The sequence below is a fragment of the Oryctolagus cuniculus genome, chromosome 12 (assembly GCF_964237555.1).
Source record: "Oryctolagus cuniculus chromosome 12, mOryCun1.1, whole genome shotgun sequence".
Taxonomy (NCBI): Eukaryota; Metazoa; Chordata; class Mammalia; order Lagomorpha; family Leporidae; genus Oryctolagus; species Oryctolagus cuniculus.
In genome coordinates, this window is record NC_091443.1 from 78,074,673 (window position 1) to 78,096,141 (window position 21,469).

At 41.8% G+C, this 21,469-nt stretch overlaps 1 protein-coding gene and 1 non-coding gene across 7 annotated transcripts in view; both read right to left on the bottom strand.

The window, feature by feature from the left end:
* Positions 1-21,469, bottom strand: part of CCPG1 (cell cycle progression 1) — a 91,677-nt gene that overhangs the window by 37,165 nt on the left and 33,043 nt on the right. For 3 of the 6 annotated variants that reach the window (XM_070054221.1, XM_008268972.4, XM_051822354.2), the window contains exons 4-8: positions 19,875-19,951; positions 13,867-14,068; positions 8,984-9,079; positions 6,710-6,961; positions 667-788 (exon numbers count right to left, since the gene is read on the bottom strand). In XM_070054221.1, the coding sequence (XP_069910322.1) occupies positions 667-788; positions 6,710-6,961; positions 8,984-9,079; positions 13,867-14,068; positions 19,875-19,951 (749 nt within the window). The remainder of the gene's footprint in view (positions 1-666; positions 789-6,709; positions 6,962-8,983; positions 9,080-13,866; positions 14,069-19,874; positions 19,952-21,469) is intronic. The other 3 variants (XM_070054222.1, XM_070054223.1, XM_008268976.4) reach the window with 1 other exon arrangement.
* MIR628 (microRNA mir-628) lies at positions 7,821-7,881 on the bottom strand. Its single transcript, NR_162688.1, has one exon. It is a non-coding gene; the product is annotated as a microRNA mir-628 (primary transcript).

The following is a 21,469-nucleotide window of genomic DNA, read 5'->3' on the forward strand; positions in this document are numbered from 1 at the left end:
TGCTCTCTTCTACCAAAACTAACAAGAAACCAATTAAAATAACTGTTTATTTCCCCTAATTAAGGGGAGATCACGGGAAGACTATAAAACCACAGCTCTCTTCTTCCCCTTGTACTGACTGAAAACATTTTACTTAACACTATGAAGATGTTAATAATGTATAATATGTGTGTATAAACTCATGGACATAGGTGTGTTTGTGTGTGCACGTATGCACAGTTAAACATTCTAGTCAACATGGACCACAGCCGCATAAGATTATCACCCACTGATGTGGTAGCTGTCTTAGTTTAAGTAAATTCTTGTGCTGTTTGCACAATGATGCTTCTCAGAACTTGCCACCATACATAATTATCTGTCAAATAACAATTTATATAGCAGTTAGGAAAAAGATCTTTAAGTCAGATATCTGGCAACAGATTAATTCTGCCAGTTAGTCTTTGGGAAACTTGCTTTTCTGACTTCTTTCTCAAATAGCAAATGAAGCTAATTAATTCAAGAGCTGCCATGAGAAATACTATATATGATGAACTCCATGACAGTGACTGGGACACAGTAAGCACTCAATAAATTTCAACATTATTGCTGATTTTCTAATCTTTATAGCATATACATAGTACAATTAATGGCTAACAATAATTTTTAATATTTTCTAGTAATACACACCTTATAATCTATAAAAGAATCTTGTTCCTGTTGACACTGGGAAAGATAATCCTTCATATCATTCAATTCATCTTCATGTATCTTCCTGACTAACTGCTGACGCTTCTGAATTTGAATTGTGCCTAAAATAAAAATTTTTATAAGGGGCATATAAAATAACATGATTATAGTAATTATACATATAAATGTAATCCTCATATAATTTACAGAATCTGGAAAGGATCTTTTTATTAAAAAGTTCATTTATTTGAAAAGACTGACAGGAAGGGACAGAGAGGGACAGAGACAGAGGGGGAGAGAGAGAGAGGGACAGAAAGAGGGAGCAGGAGGCTGCAATGGCCAGGGTGGGCCACAGAAGCCAGAAGCATGGAGTCCTCCTGGTCTCCCATGTGAATGGCCATGGTCCGAGCATTCAAGTCATCTTCCGCTGCTTTCCCAGGCACATTAACAGGGAGCTCAGATGGAAGTGGAGCAGCTGGCACTTGAACCAGCACCCATCTAGGATGCCAGGGTCCAAGGTGGCAGCTAAACCCACTACAACACAACACAAGCCCTGGATCATTTTCTCAAAATATCTGCATTTCACATATCTTTAAAAATTCTAGGGGTTTTGATACAGTGGTTAAGATGCCTCTTGGGATATCTCCACATCCCATATCTAAGTGCCTGAGTTCAAATTCCAGCTCCACCTCCAATTCCAGCCTCCTGCTAACGTGCATCATGGAAGATAGCAGATAATGGCTTGGGTCTGTGGTCCCTGTCACCCACATGAGAGACCCACACTGGGTCCTGTCACCCACATGAGAGACCTAGAGTGGGTTCCTAGGCACCTGGCTTCAGCCTAGCCCAACACTAGCTATTGTGAACATTTGGGGAGTAAACCAATGAAAGGAAGATTTCCATTTGTCTTGTCTCTGTCTACCTTTCAAATAAAATGAAAATAAGTTTAAAAAAAAATAATTCCTTTTATATAAACAAAGATTCAGTGAAAACTCACAGTGTCATTCACCAAATGGTGATGGATATTAAACATAATATAAACCAGGCCAAGGGGGTTAATTTTATAATTAACATATTCTCAGGAATATTTAAGCAGCTCACCATCCTAATTAAAACAAATAAGCTGGGGACCGGCGCTGTGGTGCAGCAGGTAAAGCACTGGCCTGAAGCGCTGGCATCTCATATGGGCGCTGGTTCTAGTCCCGGCTGCTCCACTTCCGATCCAGCTCTCTGTTATGGCCTGAGATAGCAGTACAAGATGGCCCAAGTCCTTGGGCCCCTGCACCCACGTGGGAGACCCAGAAGAAGCTCCTGGCTCCTGATCAGCGCAGTTCTCTCTCCTCTCTCCTCTCTCCTCTCTCCTCTCCTCTCTCTCTCTCTCTCTCTCTCTGCCTCTCCTCTTTATGTGTAACTCTGACTCTCAAGTTGCTCCTCTTCTAGTCCAGCTCTCTGCTGTGGCCTGGGAAGGCAGTGGAGGATGGCCCAAGTCCTTGGGCCCTGCACCCGCACGGGAGACCAGGAGAAGCACCTGGCTCCTGGCTTCGGATCAGCGCAGCGCGCCACCCATAGCAGCCATTTGGGGGGGCGAACCAACAGAAAAGGAAGACCTTTCTCTCTGTCTCTCTCTCTCATTGTCCACTCTGTCAAAAATTTTTTAAAAATTAAAAAAAAAAAAAACCAAGCCAGTCTACACTGTAACACAGAGAACAAGTTATGTTCCTCCAGGCACTCAGTTTTGTTATTTTAAGGGGATCTTTAAAGGTTACTGTTTCAACCTCCCTTAAAAACAGAAGAACAAAGCATGGTATTTTTCCACAGTTTACAGAAAAAATAACCGTCTTTGTTTGCTTGTGTTTTGCCTAAAGGATACAACAGGAGCCCAGAAAGTATGGCACAGAAAATAGTAGGTTAACCAGTTTCCCACTATTCTCAAAGCCAATTTAACCTTTAAGAATTCTGCAGGTTAGCACTGAACTATAGAACCACCATCCCTATCCAGTGGTATATAAATTTAAACCAACTAGGATTTTTTGTATATTTTTATTTAAAATCAAAATGTTACTTTGTGAACACATGCTGTTCACATGCTGTCACATGCTTCATGCATGAAAGGAAAATACACTAAAAATAAAGCAAAATGCATGGCAATGTTAATATTACACCAAATTTGTGGGGATACCATTATGTATAGACATCACAGATTCTAAACAAAAGCTTACACTTATTCCTTCCTTTACTGCTAATCCTTTAATTTCTTAGTATTATCATCAAAAACACTAAAGAGCAAACTTTTGCCATCTTACAACTATTAGATTTAAGATTTATTTTATTTATTTGAAAGTTACTCAGATAGAAAGGGAGAAATGGAGATGAGAATCTTCCATCTGCTGGTTCACTTCCCAAACGGCTGCAACACCCAGGACTGGGCCACCCTAAAGCCCAGGAGCCTGGAGCTTCTTCAGCGTCTCCCATGTAGGTTCAGGGACCCAAACACTTGGGCCATAATCTGCTGCTTTTCCCAGGCCACTTGCTGGAAGCTGGATCAAAGTGGAACAGCCAAGACTTGAACCTGCACCCACATGGGATGGCAGCTTCAACCGCTGCTCCACTTCGATCCTGCTCCCAACTAACACGACTAGGAAAGCAGTGAAAAATGGCCCAAGTCCTTGGACCCCTGCACCCACGTGAGACCCAAATGAAGCTCCTGGCTTCAGCTTGGCCCAGCCCTGGCTGTTGCAATCATTTGGGGAGTGAACCAGCAGATGGAAGACTATTCCCAATTCCACAAGTGAAGCAGCTAGCACAGTTGCTCGAATCTGATAAACTTCCAATGTCCTAAAGTATTCAGACACCAAGTCCCGGTTTATATTCCATTAGTATTCCTTATTTTACCAGCATTCTGTGGATCCCATTGTCAACAGAATTCTCAAGACCTTCATCACCAAATATATGGTTTACAAACCTTATAGCTGTTCCAGTTTGTTCCATATCACTCACCTTCCTGCACTTTTTCCCCCTAAAATTATATTGCTATCAGGGTTGCTCAAGAAATCAAACTCTCCTGCCCAGATTCCAGAATGTTTTTCAGTATTAACATCCCTCTGGTCCAACATTTCTAAAAACCTATTCTGCTGCAGTCCAGGCAGTCTCATCATTGCTCCCTCACATACTAAGTTTACTTCTTTCCGAGGTTATCAGTTTCTCCATTGCTAGAATATTCCACCTCCCTTCTGCCTTAAATATTACCACTTCCAGACTGACTCAGTAAGTGTATCCTTTGAGCTACAATCCATCTCTGCTATATAATTTAGGACCTAATTATATTCTGTTACTGTCTGCTGAAGAGCCAGGCAGCCTTTCAACACTTGAATGGAAGCCCATAAGAAAACATAGCAGGGGCCGGCACTGTGGTGTAGCAGGTTAAGCCGCCGCCTGCAGTGCCAGCATCCCATATGGGCGCTGGTTCAAGTCCCTTCTCCATTTCTGATCCAGCTCTCTGCTATGACCTGAGAAAGCAGTAGAAGAATGCCCAAGTCCTTGAGTCTCTGCACCTGCATGGGAGAACTGGAGGAGGCTCCTGGCTCCTAGCTTCAGATCAGCAGAGCCCCAGCCTTTGCACCAACTGGGAAGTGGACCAGCGGATGGAGGACCTCTCTCTCTCTGCCTCTCCCCTCTGTGTAACTCTTTCTAATAATTAAACAAATCAAGCAAGAAAGAAAAGAAAAAAGAAGAGAAAAGAAAAGAAAAGAAGAAAGAAAGAAAATACAGTGGAGCCAGCACTGTGGCATAGAAGGTTTACGCCCCTGCCTGCAGTGCTGGCATCCCATACGCATGCCAGTTTAGCCCCAGTTGCTCCACTTCTGATCCAACTCCCTACTAATGCACCTGGGAAAGCAATGGAAGACAGCCCAAGTCCTTGGGCTCTCGCTACCCACATGGTAGACTCAGAAGAAACTCCTGGCTCCTGTATTTGGCCTGGCCCAGCCCAAGCTATTGCAGCCATCTGGGGAACGAACCAGTGGATGGAAGATCTGTCTCTGTCTCTCCCTAACTCACCCTGCCTTTTGAATAAATAAAATAAATCTTAAAAAAAAAAAAAAAAAAAAACCAGAGAACAAAAGCAACTGAACTACACTGATAATTTAGAATATGTGTAGTCTACAAATAAAGGTAAGAGTAAGGAAAGTAAGTGTTTTATAAACAAAGATTTTCAATAAATTTTGGAAGCACTTTCAGAACTTGAAACATTGCTAAATACCTGGAGTATACTGTTTTGCTATCCATAGCTTTCTCTTCCCTACAGTATGAATCTGACACTCCAAATTTATATGGAGCCAAATCTGCTGAATGTTTGAGTGATTCACTTAGAACTATGTTCTTATTAAAAATTATACAGTAAATTACTGATTAATACAATGATTGACTTCATAAGTAACCAAAATCCTAAATAACCTCACTTTTCAATGTATCCCTCTCTAAACTGAACTTTCTATAAAATATTAAAAATCATGCAACTAGTAAAGTTTTAATGCAATTTAGATCAAAATTAAAAGTCAGTATCTTTTTTATGTAAGAGAAAACAAATTAGGACCATATCCTTTGTTACCTTCATGTTTACCTGTGGGGGAAAACATATTCAAAAACAGTTTCATACATTTGCTCCAACTAGCCAAAAAAGTTAAATATATATGTTTCAAATCAAACTTCATTACAATAAACCTCAAAATAGGATAAAAATTTTGGTGTGTTGGTATTAAATTCAAGCAGGTATCCATCAGAACCATAAACATATATTTTTAATAATATATAAAGGTAAGAAGACATTTAACTCCTATGCTAAACAAGTATTATCTATAAAATTTTATTATTTATTATATAAACATTATCTTATTTTGAGTAACGTATCTTTTCCACAAATCAACATAGAGCATAAGCAAATCTTCAGTGACTGCATAAGGAATTCACCAGTGGGAAGAACTAACAAAACAGAAAGTTGAACTGTGGCTTATGTAGACAAAAAAAAATCTAGAAGTACTTAATGTAAGGTAAACAAAAGTTTGTGAATTTGATAAGATCTAAGACACTACTTTTCAAAACATTACTATCCCCTATAAACCCAAATACCAATAACGCCAACTGTGAGTGCTCAACTCTCAAATGTTCATGTCTTTTGGTACAAACATTTATCTAAAATAAGAAATTTAGTCATAAAGCTCCTAAAGGCAAACTACCACCACACAGAATTCCTTCCTGGACTTACCCAAGGGAAGTTTAAAGGCTTTGAATTAAAGAAATAATCAACATGCAAACACTAGTAAACGAAATAAACAGCAAAGTATAAGGCTAAAAATTCTCAATTCAGGTGAGTCATAGAAGTAAGGAGCATCATAAAATGATACTTGCAGTAAAATAAGTAGAAACAATGAGAACAAATTACTGGGACATTTCAAATGTAGTTATTTTAACTGGGATCTAAATAATCCTATTAAAATGCACAGTGAAAATTAGTTTACCTGTGACTCTAAATGAAAATGACTTGTCTCATAAACATGTTAGACTTTTAATCTTTTTACTTAAAGTCACAAGCATACATGCTAATAATCTTAATTTTTCTTAAATAACTCTGTATTAGTTAAGTAAAACTGTTTAGTGACAGAGAGATCACTAACCCCTTTTCCAAATGAGAAAACCAAGGCTCAATCAAATAAGTTGAAGGTTTTCAAAGTCAAAATTTAATGATGATTGGGGCTAGCACTGTGGCATAGCAGATTAAGCTTCCGCCTGCCCTGCTAATGGCCTGGGAAAGCAGTGGAAGATGGCCCACGTACTCTGGCCACTACACTCACGTGGGAGACCCAGAAGCAGCTCCTGTCATCAGATTGGACTAGCTCTACCACTGAGGCCTCTCAAAGAAATAAATAAATAAATCTTTAAAAAAGATTTAATGATGACACTGATAACATATCCCAGATTTCTTCCTCTTAGTAAATGCCTCTGTATTCTACCACTAGTTTATGTATTAACACCTTTTTCAAATGCTTACCATAGAAATGTCCAAATCCCATGCTGACTGCAATCACCAAAGCAAGTATAACACACTTATTGAGCCCACTACTGAACTGGCGTTTACTCAGCTCCTTAGAAGGTTCCGTTTCTTGTTCACCAAGGAGCCGTTCCTCAGATTCTGAAGTAGAAACAGTTTTCTTCCTCGCACGGCGTCGTCTAAAGGCAGGACTGGGCAGATTACTGGTTTCATCACTACTCGACTCATCATCACTAGGCTGAGACGAAAATACTATTTTAAAAAGAAAAATGTTGATGTTAATGTATTAAAAACTTCAGAGAAATTTAGAATAATTATTGCCATCCCTACATGCCTCTTCAGGAGACAGCCAAAATAACACAAACAAAACCACAAACTTTCAAAATATTAACAGAAAATATCTCAATCCTGATATAAAAGAATCTGTTACTCATATTACTCTGTGCTTTAAGAGTCCGTCTCCTTTTTTTAACCTTCCGGCACCTTGTAGCTTGTGGTTATTAGAACATGTAGCCTATTAGGCTGGCGCTGTGGCTCACTTGGCTAATCCTCTGCCTGCGGCACCGGCATCCCATATGGGTACCAGGTTCTAGTCCTGGTTGCTCCTCTTCCAGTCCAGCTCTCTGCTGTGGCCCGGCAGGGCAGCGGAGGATGATCCAAGTACTTGGGTCCCTGTACCCACATGGGAGACCGGGAAGAAGTACCCAGCTCCTGGCTTCAGATCAGCGGAGCGCCAGCCGTAGCGGCCATTAGGGGAATGAACCAACAGAAGGAAGACCTTTCTCTCTGTCTCTCTCTGTCTATAACTAACTGTTAAAAAAAAAAAAAAAAAAAAGAGCATGTAGCCTATTAAATTTTACTGATACCAGAGACATCAATCAGCACTATTTCTACAAGAAAAACAAAATCCTATCACTTCATTCAATTTCAAATAAAAGTAGCTTAAGTTCAACTCTTTAAGTAACAGAGGAAAGTGTACAAGCAGTTCCTGTGACTCGAAATACTACAAGCATCCTTGTGTATATCTGGTCTCTAGTTTCATTTGTATCTTATTAGCCCATGAGCAAGGTTCAAAAACACTACAGTTTCCAGAAGTCAGATGAGCCCTTCCCTTCAACTGCCACTCTTACTAGAAGGTTATGAATTTTACCTTCTAGTAAATATGTCAGCATGAGGAAGTGACACAATAGCTATGTCCCATTGTCCAATATTAAGTACTAGTCTGGTGCTGCTCCTTTATGAAAAGGATGGTAAAAAACAAAACAAAACAAACAGGGGAAAGAAAAATTACATGAGAAATTTCAAGTCCAGGAAGTATGGTCCCTGGAAAAATCTTTCCAAATGCGTAATGTCTTACCACTGTTCCATGTATCAGCAAACTATGCTTCACACAGAATAGATCATTGAGAGATAATTTCCACAAAGCAGTTAGAAGAAAAGGAAAAGACTAAAAGTAGGGATGAAATGTGGACTTGAATTTATACAAAGAGCTCCACAACAAACAATCATGCTCCAAAAGCAAACAGTTTTTCAGAAGCCACACTGTCCATGCCACAGGAAAGCTGGTGACTGAGGTTAGGCAATACTGTGTATAACAATGGGTCACGGAGGATTCAGATCACTCTCACACAACAAGCACCAAGACAAAAGGTTCTACTCAATGAATAAATGTTCCTAATATTTAGTGTACAGATTCCAATGAGAGATCTTTTGCTCATGACCCTTATGCCCATCATGTATCTTGTCATTCTTGATCACTAGTTTTTCCAAGATGTCATCGCCTCAGGTGTGAGGTTACATTTCTTGGACAAAGAAAAAGAAAGGGAGACTTTAACAAAGCGTAACACAATACAAAGGCATTCATGATCATGATCGGAATATTTAACTCATACTTTCCAACACACTTAAGATAGGTAAATGTGAAAACGAACTTGTTGTCAAGATTCTCCATTAACATGTCTTCATTATATATGATAATAAACCAGTCTAACTCCTATCAACATGTTCACAACTTTATGCAATGCTTCCATAAACATATAATAGCTGAAATATCTTTATTATTAAACTTCTCTTAAAGCATATTCTGGCCCATAGTCCAAGATGCAAGCAATGCAAAGGCATGCAAAAGCTTAGCCAGTTTTGATAAGACCAATTCTGAACACCTGTTTTAGAGTATCACAGATGAAAACAGGTATCATTAAAGCATTTAGTAAATAGTAAATGTGACTGGGCACACTCTGCTCTAGAGAAGCTGCTCAGATTTAGTCACACCACCTTGGGAGGCGAGTTGGCTAGGAACATGGTGTTTCAGTTGATCATCCCATCCCCTTATGCATTCAGGAATCTTCCACAGCTTCTCCCACCACCTTTCTTTTGTGAATAAATAGGAAAAGAAGATGCATAAAGCTTCATCATCAAGAATAAAAGGAAAAAAAGCACTGAAAACACTTCAGTTATCACTTAGATGTTATCTGTGCTAAATTAAAATATAATAATATGCATGCCTTTTTAAAAACATACGCAACACAAACTTCTCTACAGCTACCAACGTTACATTTGTGAGAGAAGAGGTCATATGAAGGAAGTAGGCAGTGTTCCTAAATTAACAACAGAAGTATTACCATCAGAATATAATTCAAAGGAAAAAAATTGAAATTATAATTCTATAAAGATGGGAAGGAAAAAAAACAAAGTAAGCAATAAGCAGCATGAAAATCATAAGTCAATAAAAAATGGGAGTAAGGGAAAGACAACAAAGATTTCTGGGCAACTCAAACATTTTCAGCATAGTTTAAAATGTCATCTTACGTTTCAACATTTTATTTCATGGGTAAAATTCACTTATAAAATATTCCTCTTATGTTGGCAAAATTCCCAAAAAGTCTCTTTAGAAAGGAAACAAAATGACAGACTCAGAAGCATGCAACTTCCTGAAAAACATCAACAGTGTATATATCCTCTCTCTGGTCATATATATATATATGTGTATGTATATATCTAAATATCTATATATATATACACCAGCTTCTTATATGTCTACCAGGACCCTTCTGCAAGACTTCTGCTTCAATCTAACTTTTCTGGCTCATGAATACCCTCAAATTAAACCAAAGGAAGGGAGAAAGAAAAAAAAAGATGGGGCAAGCAATGTGATGTACTGGGAAAAGCCGCCGCCTGCAGTGCCAGCATCCCATGTGGGAACCAGTTCAAGTCCCAGCAGCTCTACTTCCAATCCAGCTCTCTGCTGTGGCCTGGGAAAGCAGCAGAAGACAGCTCAAGTCCTTGGAATTCTGCACCCACGTGGGGTACCCGGAAGAAGCTCCTGGCTTCTGGCTTCAGATCAGCCCACCTTTGGCTGTTGTAGCCATCTGGGGAATGAATCAGTGGGTGGGAAGACTGACTGACTCTCTCTCTCTCTCTCTCTGCCTCTCTAACTCTGCCTTTCAAATAAATAAATAGGCCAGCGCCGCGGCTCAACAGGCTAATCCTTCACCTTGGGGCGCCAGCACACCGGGTTCTAGTCACGGTCGGGGCGCCGGATTCTTTCCTGGTTGCCCCTCTTCCAGGCCAGCTCTCTGCTGTGGCCAGGGAGTGCAGTGGAGGATGGCCCAAGTGCTTGGGCCCCTGCACCTGCATGGGAGACCAGGAGAAGCACCTGGCGCCTGCCTTCGGATCAGCGCGGGGCACCGGCCGCAGCACGCCAGCCGTGGTGGCTACTGGAGGGTGAACCAACCAACGGCAAAAGGAAGACCTTTCTCTCTGTCTCTCTCTCTCACTATCCACTCTACCTGTCAAAATAAATAAATAAATCTTAAAAAAAAAAAAAAAAAAAAAAAAGGAAGAAGAAGAAGAAGAGGGCTAGTGTTGTAGTGCAGCAGGTTAAAGCCCTGGCCTGCAATGCCAGCATCCCATATGGGCGCTGGTTTGAGTCCCGGCTGTTCCACTTATGATCTGCTGTGGACTGGGAAAGCAGCAAAAGATGGCCCAAGACCTTGGGCCCCTGCACCTGTGTAGGAAACCTGGAAGAAGCTTCTGGCTTCAGATTGGCTTAGTTGGGGTCATTGCAGTCTGAGAAATGAACCAGCGGATGGAAGACCTTTCTCTCTCTCCCTCTCTCTCTCTCTCTCTGGCTCTACCTCTCTCTGTAAATTTGTCTTTCAAATAAATAAAATAAACCTTTATTTAAAAAAAAGATGAAAAAAAGACCAATTGAAAGCAACATAAACCCTCTAGTTTAAAAACTACAAAATTTGATGACCAAGAAGGATTCTAAAATCAATTATATAAAGCCCTTATAAATAAATATACAGTCACTCATCCACGTTAAAAATTTGACAAAAATTGCATCATTATTGCCCAAAAAATACAGTATGCCAACTATTCAGATAGTATTTATATTATGCTAGATACTACAATCATTAAGTAATCTGAAGATGATAAAGGAAACAGAAAGATGTGCATAGGTTTGAGAGACTTAAGCATCCTTAATCTGTGGTATCCAAGGGAATTCTGGAACCAACCTCCTGAGTAAACCAAGGGACATCGGTACTTAAAATACGCCATTCTGAAAAGGGTGAAGTTCTCTTCTAACATCTAAAAACATTAGATGCATATTTAAATATTTGAATAAGGGGGCCAGTGCTGTGGTAAAGTAGGCTAAACCTGCACCTGTGGCACTGCTATTCCACATGGGCATCAGTTCAAGTCCCAGCTGCTCCACTTTTGATCCAGCTCCCTGCTAATGGCCTGGGAAAGCACTGGAAGGAGGCCCAAGTGCTTGGGCCCCTGCACCCATGTGGGAGACTCGGAAGAAGCTACTGGTTCCTGGCTTCGGATCAGTCCAGTGCCAGCCATTATGGCCATCTGGGGAGTAAACAGCAGATGGAAGACCTTTCTCTCTCTGCCTCTCTCTCTCTCACTCTAACTCTGTCTCTAAAATAAATAAATCTTTTTTAAAAATTAGCTGAATAAGGTCTGTTTTCAAGTCCCACTAATACACTAAATAAAAGTGTTTTCAAGAAAACTAATGATAATCTAAAAGTAACTCATCATTAGATGTGATAAAAAAGAATCTCTGCTTGAAATTTCCTTAGCTTGAACTGGAATGACAGAAATTCCCGTGTTATGATTTTGGTCATTAAACCAATATTAAAGAACGGTAAAATCTAAGAAAACTATCTGAAATAGATACTACATGTTCCTGTTTTTCCATCCAATTATGGAGCTTTCTTTTATGGTCAGTGTTTCAAGTTGTCTCTCCCATAATTCATCTGTACGTTATAAGAATGGGTTAAAAACTATGCATTAAAGATCTGTGTCTCATGATATTTTCCAGGAATCAACTCTATGCATCAATATTTTTGTCACCACAAAAGATGTTATAAACATTCATGAAATTGAGCTATGAACAGTAAAAGTGAATCATCTCAGCAACATACATTTTAACCTCCAAAAGCTTCTGTACAGACTACTGGCATTAACTGCACTAAGGATGTGGTTTAAAACAGGCACGTTCTGGGGCCAGCACAGCGGATAAAGCTGGCTCTTCCACTTCCAAGCCAGCAACCTGCTAATGTGCCCAGGAAAGCAGTGGAAGATGGAGCAAATGCTTAGGCAACTGCATCCCCATGGAAGACCCAGAACTAGTTCCTGGCTCCTGACTTTGCATTGGCCCAGATTCAGCTGTTGAGGTCATTTCAGGAGTGAACCAGCGGATGGAAGCTCACTCTCTCCATCTGCAAATCTGCCTTTCCAATAAATAGAGCTTAAAAAAAAAAAGAAAAAGGCCGGTGCCGCGGCTCACTAGGCTAATCCTCCGCCTGCAGCGCCGGCACCCAGGTTCTAGTCCCTGTCGGGGCGCCAGATTCTGTCCTGGTTGCCCTTCTTCCAGGCCAGCTCTCTGCTGTGGCCCAGGAGTGCAGTGGAGGATGGCCCAAGTGCTTGGGCCCTGCACCCCATGGGAGACCAGGAGAAGCACCTGGCTCCTGCCATCGGATTAGCGCAGTGCGCCAGCCACAGCGTGCCGGCTACGGCGGCCATTGGAGGGTGAACCAACGGCAAAAGGAAGACCTTTCTCTCTCTCTCTCTCACTGTCCACTCTGCCTGTCAAAAAAAAAAAAAAAAAAAAAAAAAAAAAAGGCATGTTCTGTAATACACTCTAAAGTAAAAAGACTGTGCAGAGCTCCTAGAACCCTGTTTGCCAATCGGTAGGCACTCAATCTGTTAAATGATTAATAACAGAATGGATCTAAGAAACACAATGAAAATGTTCTTTCACTACTTCTCTGTAATAAAAAATGTATTATAACAAAAAATATGAACATCCTCCTGGTTTTAGGTATAAATGGCACAATTTCCTCTGGTTAAACATTTTAAGAACACCATTTTTTGTACTGTTTGAGATTTCAACAAATCTCCCTGAAGAAATTTTACCTTCTATTTAATACCAAAAGATGGCATTTACTATAATTGCAAAATAATGCTATATTTTAGGCCACAGAGTCTAGGAAAACAACAGATTTATTATAGATCTTACAAAAGATTTTCCTGAGTTTTACAAACGCAGATAAAGGTACTTCAAGAAGCTCATGGAAAAGGAGATTAACTGTTTTCAGTACAAAAGATTTTTGAAATCCAAGAATAGTTTTTTTACAAATGTAATTTTGGCGAGGCTAGCACTGTGGCCCAGTGGGTTAACACCCTGGCCTGAAGTGTTGGCATCCCATATGGGCGCCGGTTCCAGACCCGGCTGCTCCACTTTCCATCCAGCTCTCTCTTATGGCCTGGGAAAGCAGTGGAAGATGGCCCAAGTTTTTGGGCCCCTGCACCCACATGGGAGACCTGGAAGCAGCTCCTGACTCCTGGCTTCCGATTGGCACAGCTCTGGTCATTGCAGCCAATTGAGGAGTGAACCACTGGCTAGAAGACCTCTCTCTCTCTTTCTCTCTCTCTCTTTCTGCCTCTCCTCTCTCTGTGTAACTCTGACTTTCAAATACATCTTAAAAAAAAAAAAAAAAGAAAAGAAAAGAAATGTATTTTCCACATACTATTTGAAGTACCTTCCTATATTAAAAACTTGAGATTTCGGGTTAGAAAAGTCATTATATAAAACACAAAAGTCTTTAGTCTTATCATTGCAGTCTTTACATAGTTCTTACCAGTTTCCGGCTGACAGAATGCATACTGACTGCTAGAGGAAGAACCCATATTAAAGTCTTCCGGACTCTGTGCTTCTTCAACAATTACAGCTTCTTGAATTCCAATTTCTTCTAACTTAGGTGGTTCTAGAGTAACAATATCCGAATCATCACTGGCAGTTCCAAAATAGACATTGTCATCAGGTAACTTTTCTTCCTCTGCCTGCAGAGTAGTAATTTTAGAGACAATAAATTCAACAATTACTTAAGAATCTTGTATTTTCTATAGTTTAAAATGTATAATGGCATTAAATACTATGCTAATTTTATACATAAATTTTAAATACAAAATAATTTTAATATATAGCTTTATATATGTGTATTTAATATATATAATTTTATATATACAATTCCTACCCAACAATAACAACTTACGCAACACTAGGTTTAAATTTTTTTAAATATATTTATTGACTTATTTGAAAGTAAAAATTATAGAGAGAGAGAAGAGAGAGAGAAAGCGAGTGAGAAATCTTCTAAACGCAGGTTCACTCCTCAAATGGACACAACAGTTAGGACTGGGCCAGACCAAAGCCAGGAGCCAGGAACTTCTTTCAGGTCTCCCACATGGGTGCAGGGGCCCAAGCACTTGGGCCATCCTCCACTGATTTCCCAGGCACAACAGCAGGGAGCCCCACTAGAAGTGGAGTAGCTAGGACTCGATTTGCTGGTGCAGGGGGCCCAAGGACTTGGGCCATCTTCCACTGCTTTCCCAGGCCATAGCAGAGAGCTAGATTGTAAGCAGAGCAGCCAGGACTCGAACCCGCCCTGCAGGCCAGGGATTTAACCTGCTGCACTACAACACAAGCCCTCTTTTAAGATTTATTTATTTATTTGAAAGGCAGAGGCAGAGGCAGAGGCAGAGGCAGAGAGAGAGAGAGAGAGAGAGAGAGAAAGAGAGAGAGAGAGAGAGAGGCCCTTATTGAATGCTGATCCTGCAGTGACTTAACCTGTTGAGCCATTGCACCAGCCCCTAGACTCATCTTTTAATCGAAAAGAGCATCAGGGGCCAGCGTTGTGGCACAACAGGTTAAGCTGCTGCCTTCAGGTCGGCATCCCATATGGGCGCAGGTTCGAGTCCCAGCTGCTCCACTTCCGATCCAGAGAGCTGGATCAGAATGTGCCAAGGAAAGCAGAAGATGGCTCAAGTGCTTGGGCTCCTGCAACCACCTGGGAAACCCAAATGAAGCTCCTGGCTACTGGCTTCAGCCTGGCCCAACCCCAACCATTGCAGCCACTGTGGAGTGAATCAGCTGATGGGAGATCTCTCCTCTCTCCCCCAGCCCTACTCCCAGTAACTCTGACTTTCAAATAAATAAAATAACTCTTAAAAAAAAAAAAAAAAGGCTGGCGCCGCGGCTCACTAGGCTAATCCTCCGCCTTGGCGGCGCCGGCACACTGGGTTCTAGTCCCAGTCAGGGCGCTGGATTCTGTCCCAGTTGCCCCTCTTCCAGGCCAGCTCTCTGCTGTGGCCAGGGAGTGCAGTGGAGGATGGCCCAAGTGCTTGGGCCCTGCACCCCATGGGAGACCAGGATAAATACCTGGCTCCTGCCATCGGATTAGCGCAGTGTGCCGGCCGCAGCGCGCCAGCCGTGGCGGCCATTGGAGGGTGAACCAACGGCAAAGGAAGGAAGACCTTTCTCTCTGTCTCTCTCTCACTGTCCACTCTGTCCAAAAAAAAAAAAAAAAAAAAAGAACAACATTAGGGGCCAGCACCATGGCGCATTAGGTTAATCCTCCGCCTACAGCATGGGCATCCTATATGACTGCCGGTTCTAGTCCCGGCTGCTCCTCTTCCAATCCAGCTCTCTGCTGTGGCCTGGGAAAGCAGTACAAGTTGGCCCAAATGCTTTAGCCTGTGCACCCACATGGGAGACCAGGAAGAATCACCCGGCTCCTGGCTTCAGAATGGCCATCTCCAGCCATTGTTGCCATCTGGGGAGTGAACCAACAGACGGAAGAGCTTTCTTTCTCTCTCACTGTAACTCTACCACTCAAATTAAAAAAAAAAGGCATCAAACCACTTGGCGAGTTTCACAATTAGAATAGACCATCGCCTCCTCCCGTCAGCCTGTGCAACCTGAGAAGACCACTTTTGCTCATAATGCTCACAGGAAGGGGAACTTCATTTCTCTCATCAGTCCAATGGGTATATATGAGCATAATTCTGCAGTCAAGGAGCCTGAAAAGACTGGTTAAACTTTTCCTGTGATGGATATAATGAATTTCAACAGTGCTGTCATGTGCTATGAACTCAATGAGTTCCCTCCTAAATCCACACATTGGAACTTAACAGCCAATGTGGTGGTATAACAGTCACCCCTTATCCACAATGGATACAAGACCCCCAGTGGATGCCTGACACCTCAGATAGCGCCAAAGTCCATATGTACTATGTTTTTTCCTATACTCCATCTGTACCTATGAAAGCTTAATTTATAAATTAGGCACAGTGAGAGATTAGTAACTAATTGGACAATTATAATGTAAAATTTATGTGAACATGGTTTCTGCTGCTTTCTAAAAAAGTTCAAGATAAATATTAGATTTTTTAGACAGCAATTCATTGCAGGTAGCCAAACCCACCAAAAGGCAAACAAAGGATGAGCCATGGGGTGGAATCCATTAGGGTTTGGACTTCGGGGCTCCTCCCCCACCAATTTGAGCAGAACTTTATACAACATTCTTCACAGCATTTGGCCCTTTTTTAGCCACTCCTTTCTGCCATATAACACATGGTCTTCATCCCACTGGAGGATGACATAACAAGGCACCATCATGAGACAGAAAGCATCCCTAACCACACAACAGACTTGACTGTGGACCTCTCAGCCTCCAGAAGAGAGTTCCTATCAGCTGGTTCAATCACCAAACACCCACAACACGTGGGATAAGACAGAAGCTGGGAATGCAATCCAGTTCTCTCAACTACTTGAATATCACTGCTGCCTCCCAAGGTCTGCATTAACAGGAAGCCAGATTAAGGAGCCAGAGCTGAGAATTAATCCAGGGACTAGGCTACATGCCTATGCGTAATTTCTACTTTTGTTATTAAGTATTTATTTATTCATGCACTCATTTATTCATCCACGCAAAGGCAGAGTAATGGAGGGTACAAGTGTGATTTTTCAATGACTGATTCATTCCTCAAAAGCCCACAACAGCCAGGGTTGTCCCAGAAGCCAACAATTCCATCTGGGTCTCCCACTTGGGTAGGCAGGATCCCAAGGACTTGTGCCACTATCCACTGCTTTTCCAGGCACATTTGCAGGAAGCTGGATTGGAAGCAGAACAGCACTCCAATAGCACTCCAATATGGGATGCTGGCATTGCAGGTAGTGACAGATCTCTTTACTGCTACAGAAGATAAAAAAGAAATACAAGCAAAAAAGTGACAGATATGACTATTTTATTATTTATTTATTTATTTGAAAGGCAGTGTTATGGACAAAGAGAACGAGAGAGAGAGAGAGAGAGATCTTACATCCACAGGTTCACTCCCCAAATAGCCACAATGACAGGGCTGGGCCAGACCAAAACCAGGAGCCAGGATGTTCCTCTGGGTCTCCCAAGTGGGTGGCAGTTGCCAGGGACCGGGTCCATCTTCCATTGTTTTCCCAGGCACATCAGCAGGAAGCTGGATCAGAAGTGGAGCAGCAGATAACCAAACCGGTGCCCATATGGGATACCAGAGCTGCAGGCTAAGGCTTACTACACTGTTCCACAGCACCAGTCCAATTACTATTTTTCTTTAAGTCAGTAAATCCAGGGTATCTTATTACAGCAGCACAATGAACTAAACCACTATGTTTTATCTAGACATCAAATAAAACTCCAAAGTACAATATTCAGATCTTCAACCTTAAAAATCAACTTTCAGTTTAGATATGAACCCCAACAGTTGAATTTCAATATAGTCCAAGAAGGTAACCTATTTCCAAATAAAATTATTTTACAGATCACATCACAGTCTCTAGTTTTTTGTTTTTTTGTTTTTTGACAGGCAGTGTTAATGAGAGAGAGAGACAGAAAGGTCTTCCCTCCGTTGGTTCACCCCCCAAATAGCTGCTCTAGAAATTTTAAAAAATATAGTCTTTAGCAATCTTTGGAAATCACTTTTCTAAATTAAACTACATCTCCCTTAATCAGAAGTAAAATAAGAAGTTAACGTTAAATGTGGTTAGTCTCGGGGCCAGTGCTGTGGCATCGTAAGTAAAGCCATCGCCTGCAGTGCCAGCATCCCATATGGACACCGGTTCAAGTTCTAGCTGCTCTACTTCCAAAACAGCTCTCTGCTTTGGCCTGGGAAATCAGTGGAAGACGGCCCAAGTGCTTGGGCCCCTGCACCCATGTGGGAGACCTGCAGGAGGCTCCTGGCTCCTGGCACCAGATCAGCACAGCCCCAGCCATTGCAGCCAATTAAGGAGTGAACCAGAGGATGAAGATATCTCTCTCTCTCTCTCTCTCTCTGCCTCTCCTTCTCTATGTAACTCTGCCTTTCAAATAAATAAAAAAGTGATTAGTCTAGAACACTGTTAATTTTTCATTTATGATGCCCATATCCCATATTGAAGTACCTGGGTTTCGATGCCTGGCTGCAGCTCTTAACTCCAGCTTCCTGCTAATAAAAGCTCTGGGATGCAGTGATGAGGGCTCAATTAACTAGGTCTATTGTGTCCATATGAGGGACCTTCATGGTCTTCCTGATTCCTGACTTCAGGTCAGCTCAGTCCTGGTTTTTACGGGCTTTTAGGGAGTAAATCAGTAGACTGGAGCTTGCTTACTTTCTCAAACACTTTTTTTAATTTTTAAAATAACAAAAACTTACCAAACTATAGAATCTTAAAAACTTCCATAAAAGTTGCTTATAATTCAAACAGAAAAAGAATACACAACTAGAAATGAAGGCATTAATTAGCATTCTCTAAGAACACTGTTTACGGTCTAGCACTGCAGCATACCAGGTAAAGCTGTCACCTGCAGCACCAGGATCCCATATGAGTGCTGGTTCAACTCCTGAACTGCTCCACTTCCAATCCAGAAAGCAGCAGAAGATTGACCATGTGCTTGGGCCCCTGCACCCACAGGAGATCTGGATGAAGCTCCTGGCTTTGACCTGATTCAGCACGGGACAGTGGACCAGTTGGGGAGTGAACCAGTGTAGAGATCAATCAAGGGGTTGGCGCTGTGGCATAACGGGTAAAGCCACCACCTGTAGTGCCTGCATCCCATGTGGGCGCAAATTCGAGTCCCGGCTGCTCCTTTTCCGATCCAGTTCTCTGTTATGGCCTCGGAAAGCAGTAGAAGATGGTCCCTACACCCGTGTGGGAGACCCAGAAGAAGCTCCTAGCTTCGGATCGGCGCAGCTCCAGCCGTTGCAGCCATCTGGGGAGTGAACCAGCAGATGGAAGACCTCTCTCTCTGCCTCTCCTTCTCTCTGTGTGTAATTCTGACTTTCAAGTAAATAAATAAATCTTAAAAAAAAAAAAAAAAGATTAATCCATCTTTCCTCTTCATAGTTCTGAATTTCAAGTAAAGAAATAAATAAATCAAGGAAGGAAGGAAGGATGGATGGATGCAAGGGAAGGAGGGAGGGAAGAGGGAATGCTGCTGTGGCGTGGTGGGTGAGGCCACTGCCTGCTGTGTAGCATCCCTTTTGGAAGCCAGTTCGAGTCCCACCTGCTCTAATTCTGATCCAGCTCTCTGCTATGGTCTGTGAAATCAGAAGATGGCCCAAGTCCCTGGGCCCCCACCCCCACGTAGGAGACCCAGAGGAAGTTCCTGGCTCCTGGCTTCGGATCAGCGCAGCTCCAGCCGTTGCGGCCATTTGGGCAGTGAACCAGCATATGGAAGACCTCTCTCTCTCCCTGCCTCTGTCTTGCCATAACTCTGCCTTTCAAATAAATAAATAAATAAATCTTTAAAAAAATACTGCTTACCATACACCCACAGAGTACATATAAGCTTACCTCAATCTCTGATTTAGTTTCTTCCAAAGCTGGATAAGTACTTTCCTCCATTAACACTGTGCTGTTTTGGCTGCCTTCTGACAGAAAGCAAAGATAAAAACAATTATTTCTTCACTTGAAACTCTGTAGACTTTTTTCAGTCTATTTTGTAATCTGGACAGATAAAAACCCATTTTTGATATGTTAAACTGTCTCACAGAGTGACTCCACTGACATTAATGATTTTAATTATTTGAAAGTCTCAGGCAATACTTTCAGATACTGAACTTAATTCATTTAATATATACTAAGAACTCAAATCCAAGCTCATGCGACTACCTAAATAAAATCCTCTACCTTATATTACCAATTACTTAGTCCAAGGTGTTTGTAAAACCTGTTAATAAAAAAAAAAAAAAAACTCATTTTCAGATATCTGGCACATTGCTTAACTTCTTAAAAGTTCACTCAAAGTTCTTTTGAATTTTTTTAAAGATTTATTTATTTATTTGAAAGGCAGACTTAAAGAGACGCAGAGGCAGAGAAAGAGATCCTCCATCAGCAAGGATGCAACAGCCTCCTCCCAAATGGATGCAACAGCCAGAGCTGAGCCGATCCAAAGCCAGGAGCTTCTTCCAGGTCTCCCACATGAGTGCAGGGGCCCAAGGACTTGGGCCATCCTCTACTGCTTTACCAGGCCATAGCAGAGAGCTGGATGGAAAGTGTAACAGCCAGGACTCGAACCAGGGCCCATATGGGATGCCGGCACAGCACTCTACAGCTTTATCCACTACGTCACAGCAGTGGCCACCTCAAAATTCTTAAAGATATCACCATTCTAATGGCTGTCAATACCTAGTAACATAAAACAAAAACTTCACAGGCCAGCGTTATGGTACAGCATGTAAAGCCACCACCCACAACATCAGCATCCCATATGGATGCCAGTTCAAGTCCAAGCTGCTCCATTTCTGATCCAGCTCCCTGTTAATGGCCTGGGAAAAGCAGCAAAAGATGGCTCAAATGCTTGTGTCCCTGCCACCCACATGGGAGACATGGAGTAAGCTTTTGGCTTCAGCCTAGCACAGCCATGACCATGGCAACCATATGGAAAGTAGACCAGCAGACAGAAGATCTCTCTCTGTTTCTTTCTCTCTCTTTATGTAATTCTGACTTTCAAAGAAATAAAGAAGTCTCTCAAAAAATAAAACCTATGACTACAACTTAAAATGCTTTACAATAACAAATAGACTCTAGGGGGCAGCATTGTGGTTTAATGGGTTAAGCTTCTGACTACAGAGCTGGTATCCCATATGGGCACCCATCCGAGTCTTGGCTGCTCTGCTTCTGATCCAGCTCCCTGGTAATACACCTGGGAAAACAAAAGATGGCCCAAAGTGCTTGTGCCCTGCACTCATGTGGGAGACCAACATGAAGCACCAGCCCTCACTATTGTAGCCACCTGGAGAATAAACCGGCAGATAGAAGATTGATCTCTCTCTAATTCTGTCTTTCAAATAAATAAATCTTTAAAACAATAAAAAAATATAAAATAAACAGGGGCCAGAGCTGTGGCACAGCAGGTTAAGCCATGCCTACAGTGCCAGCATCCCATA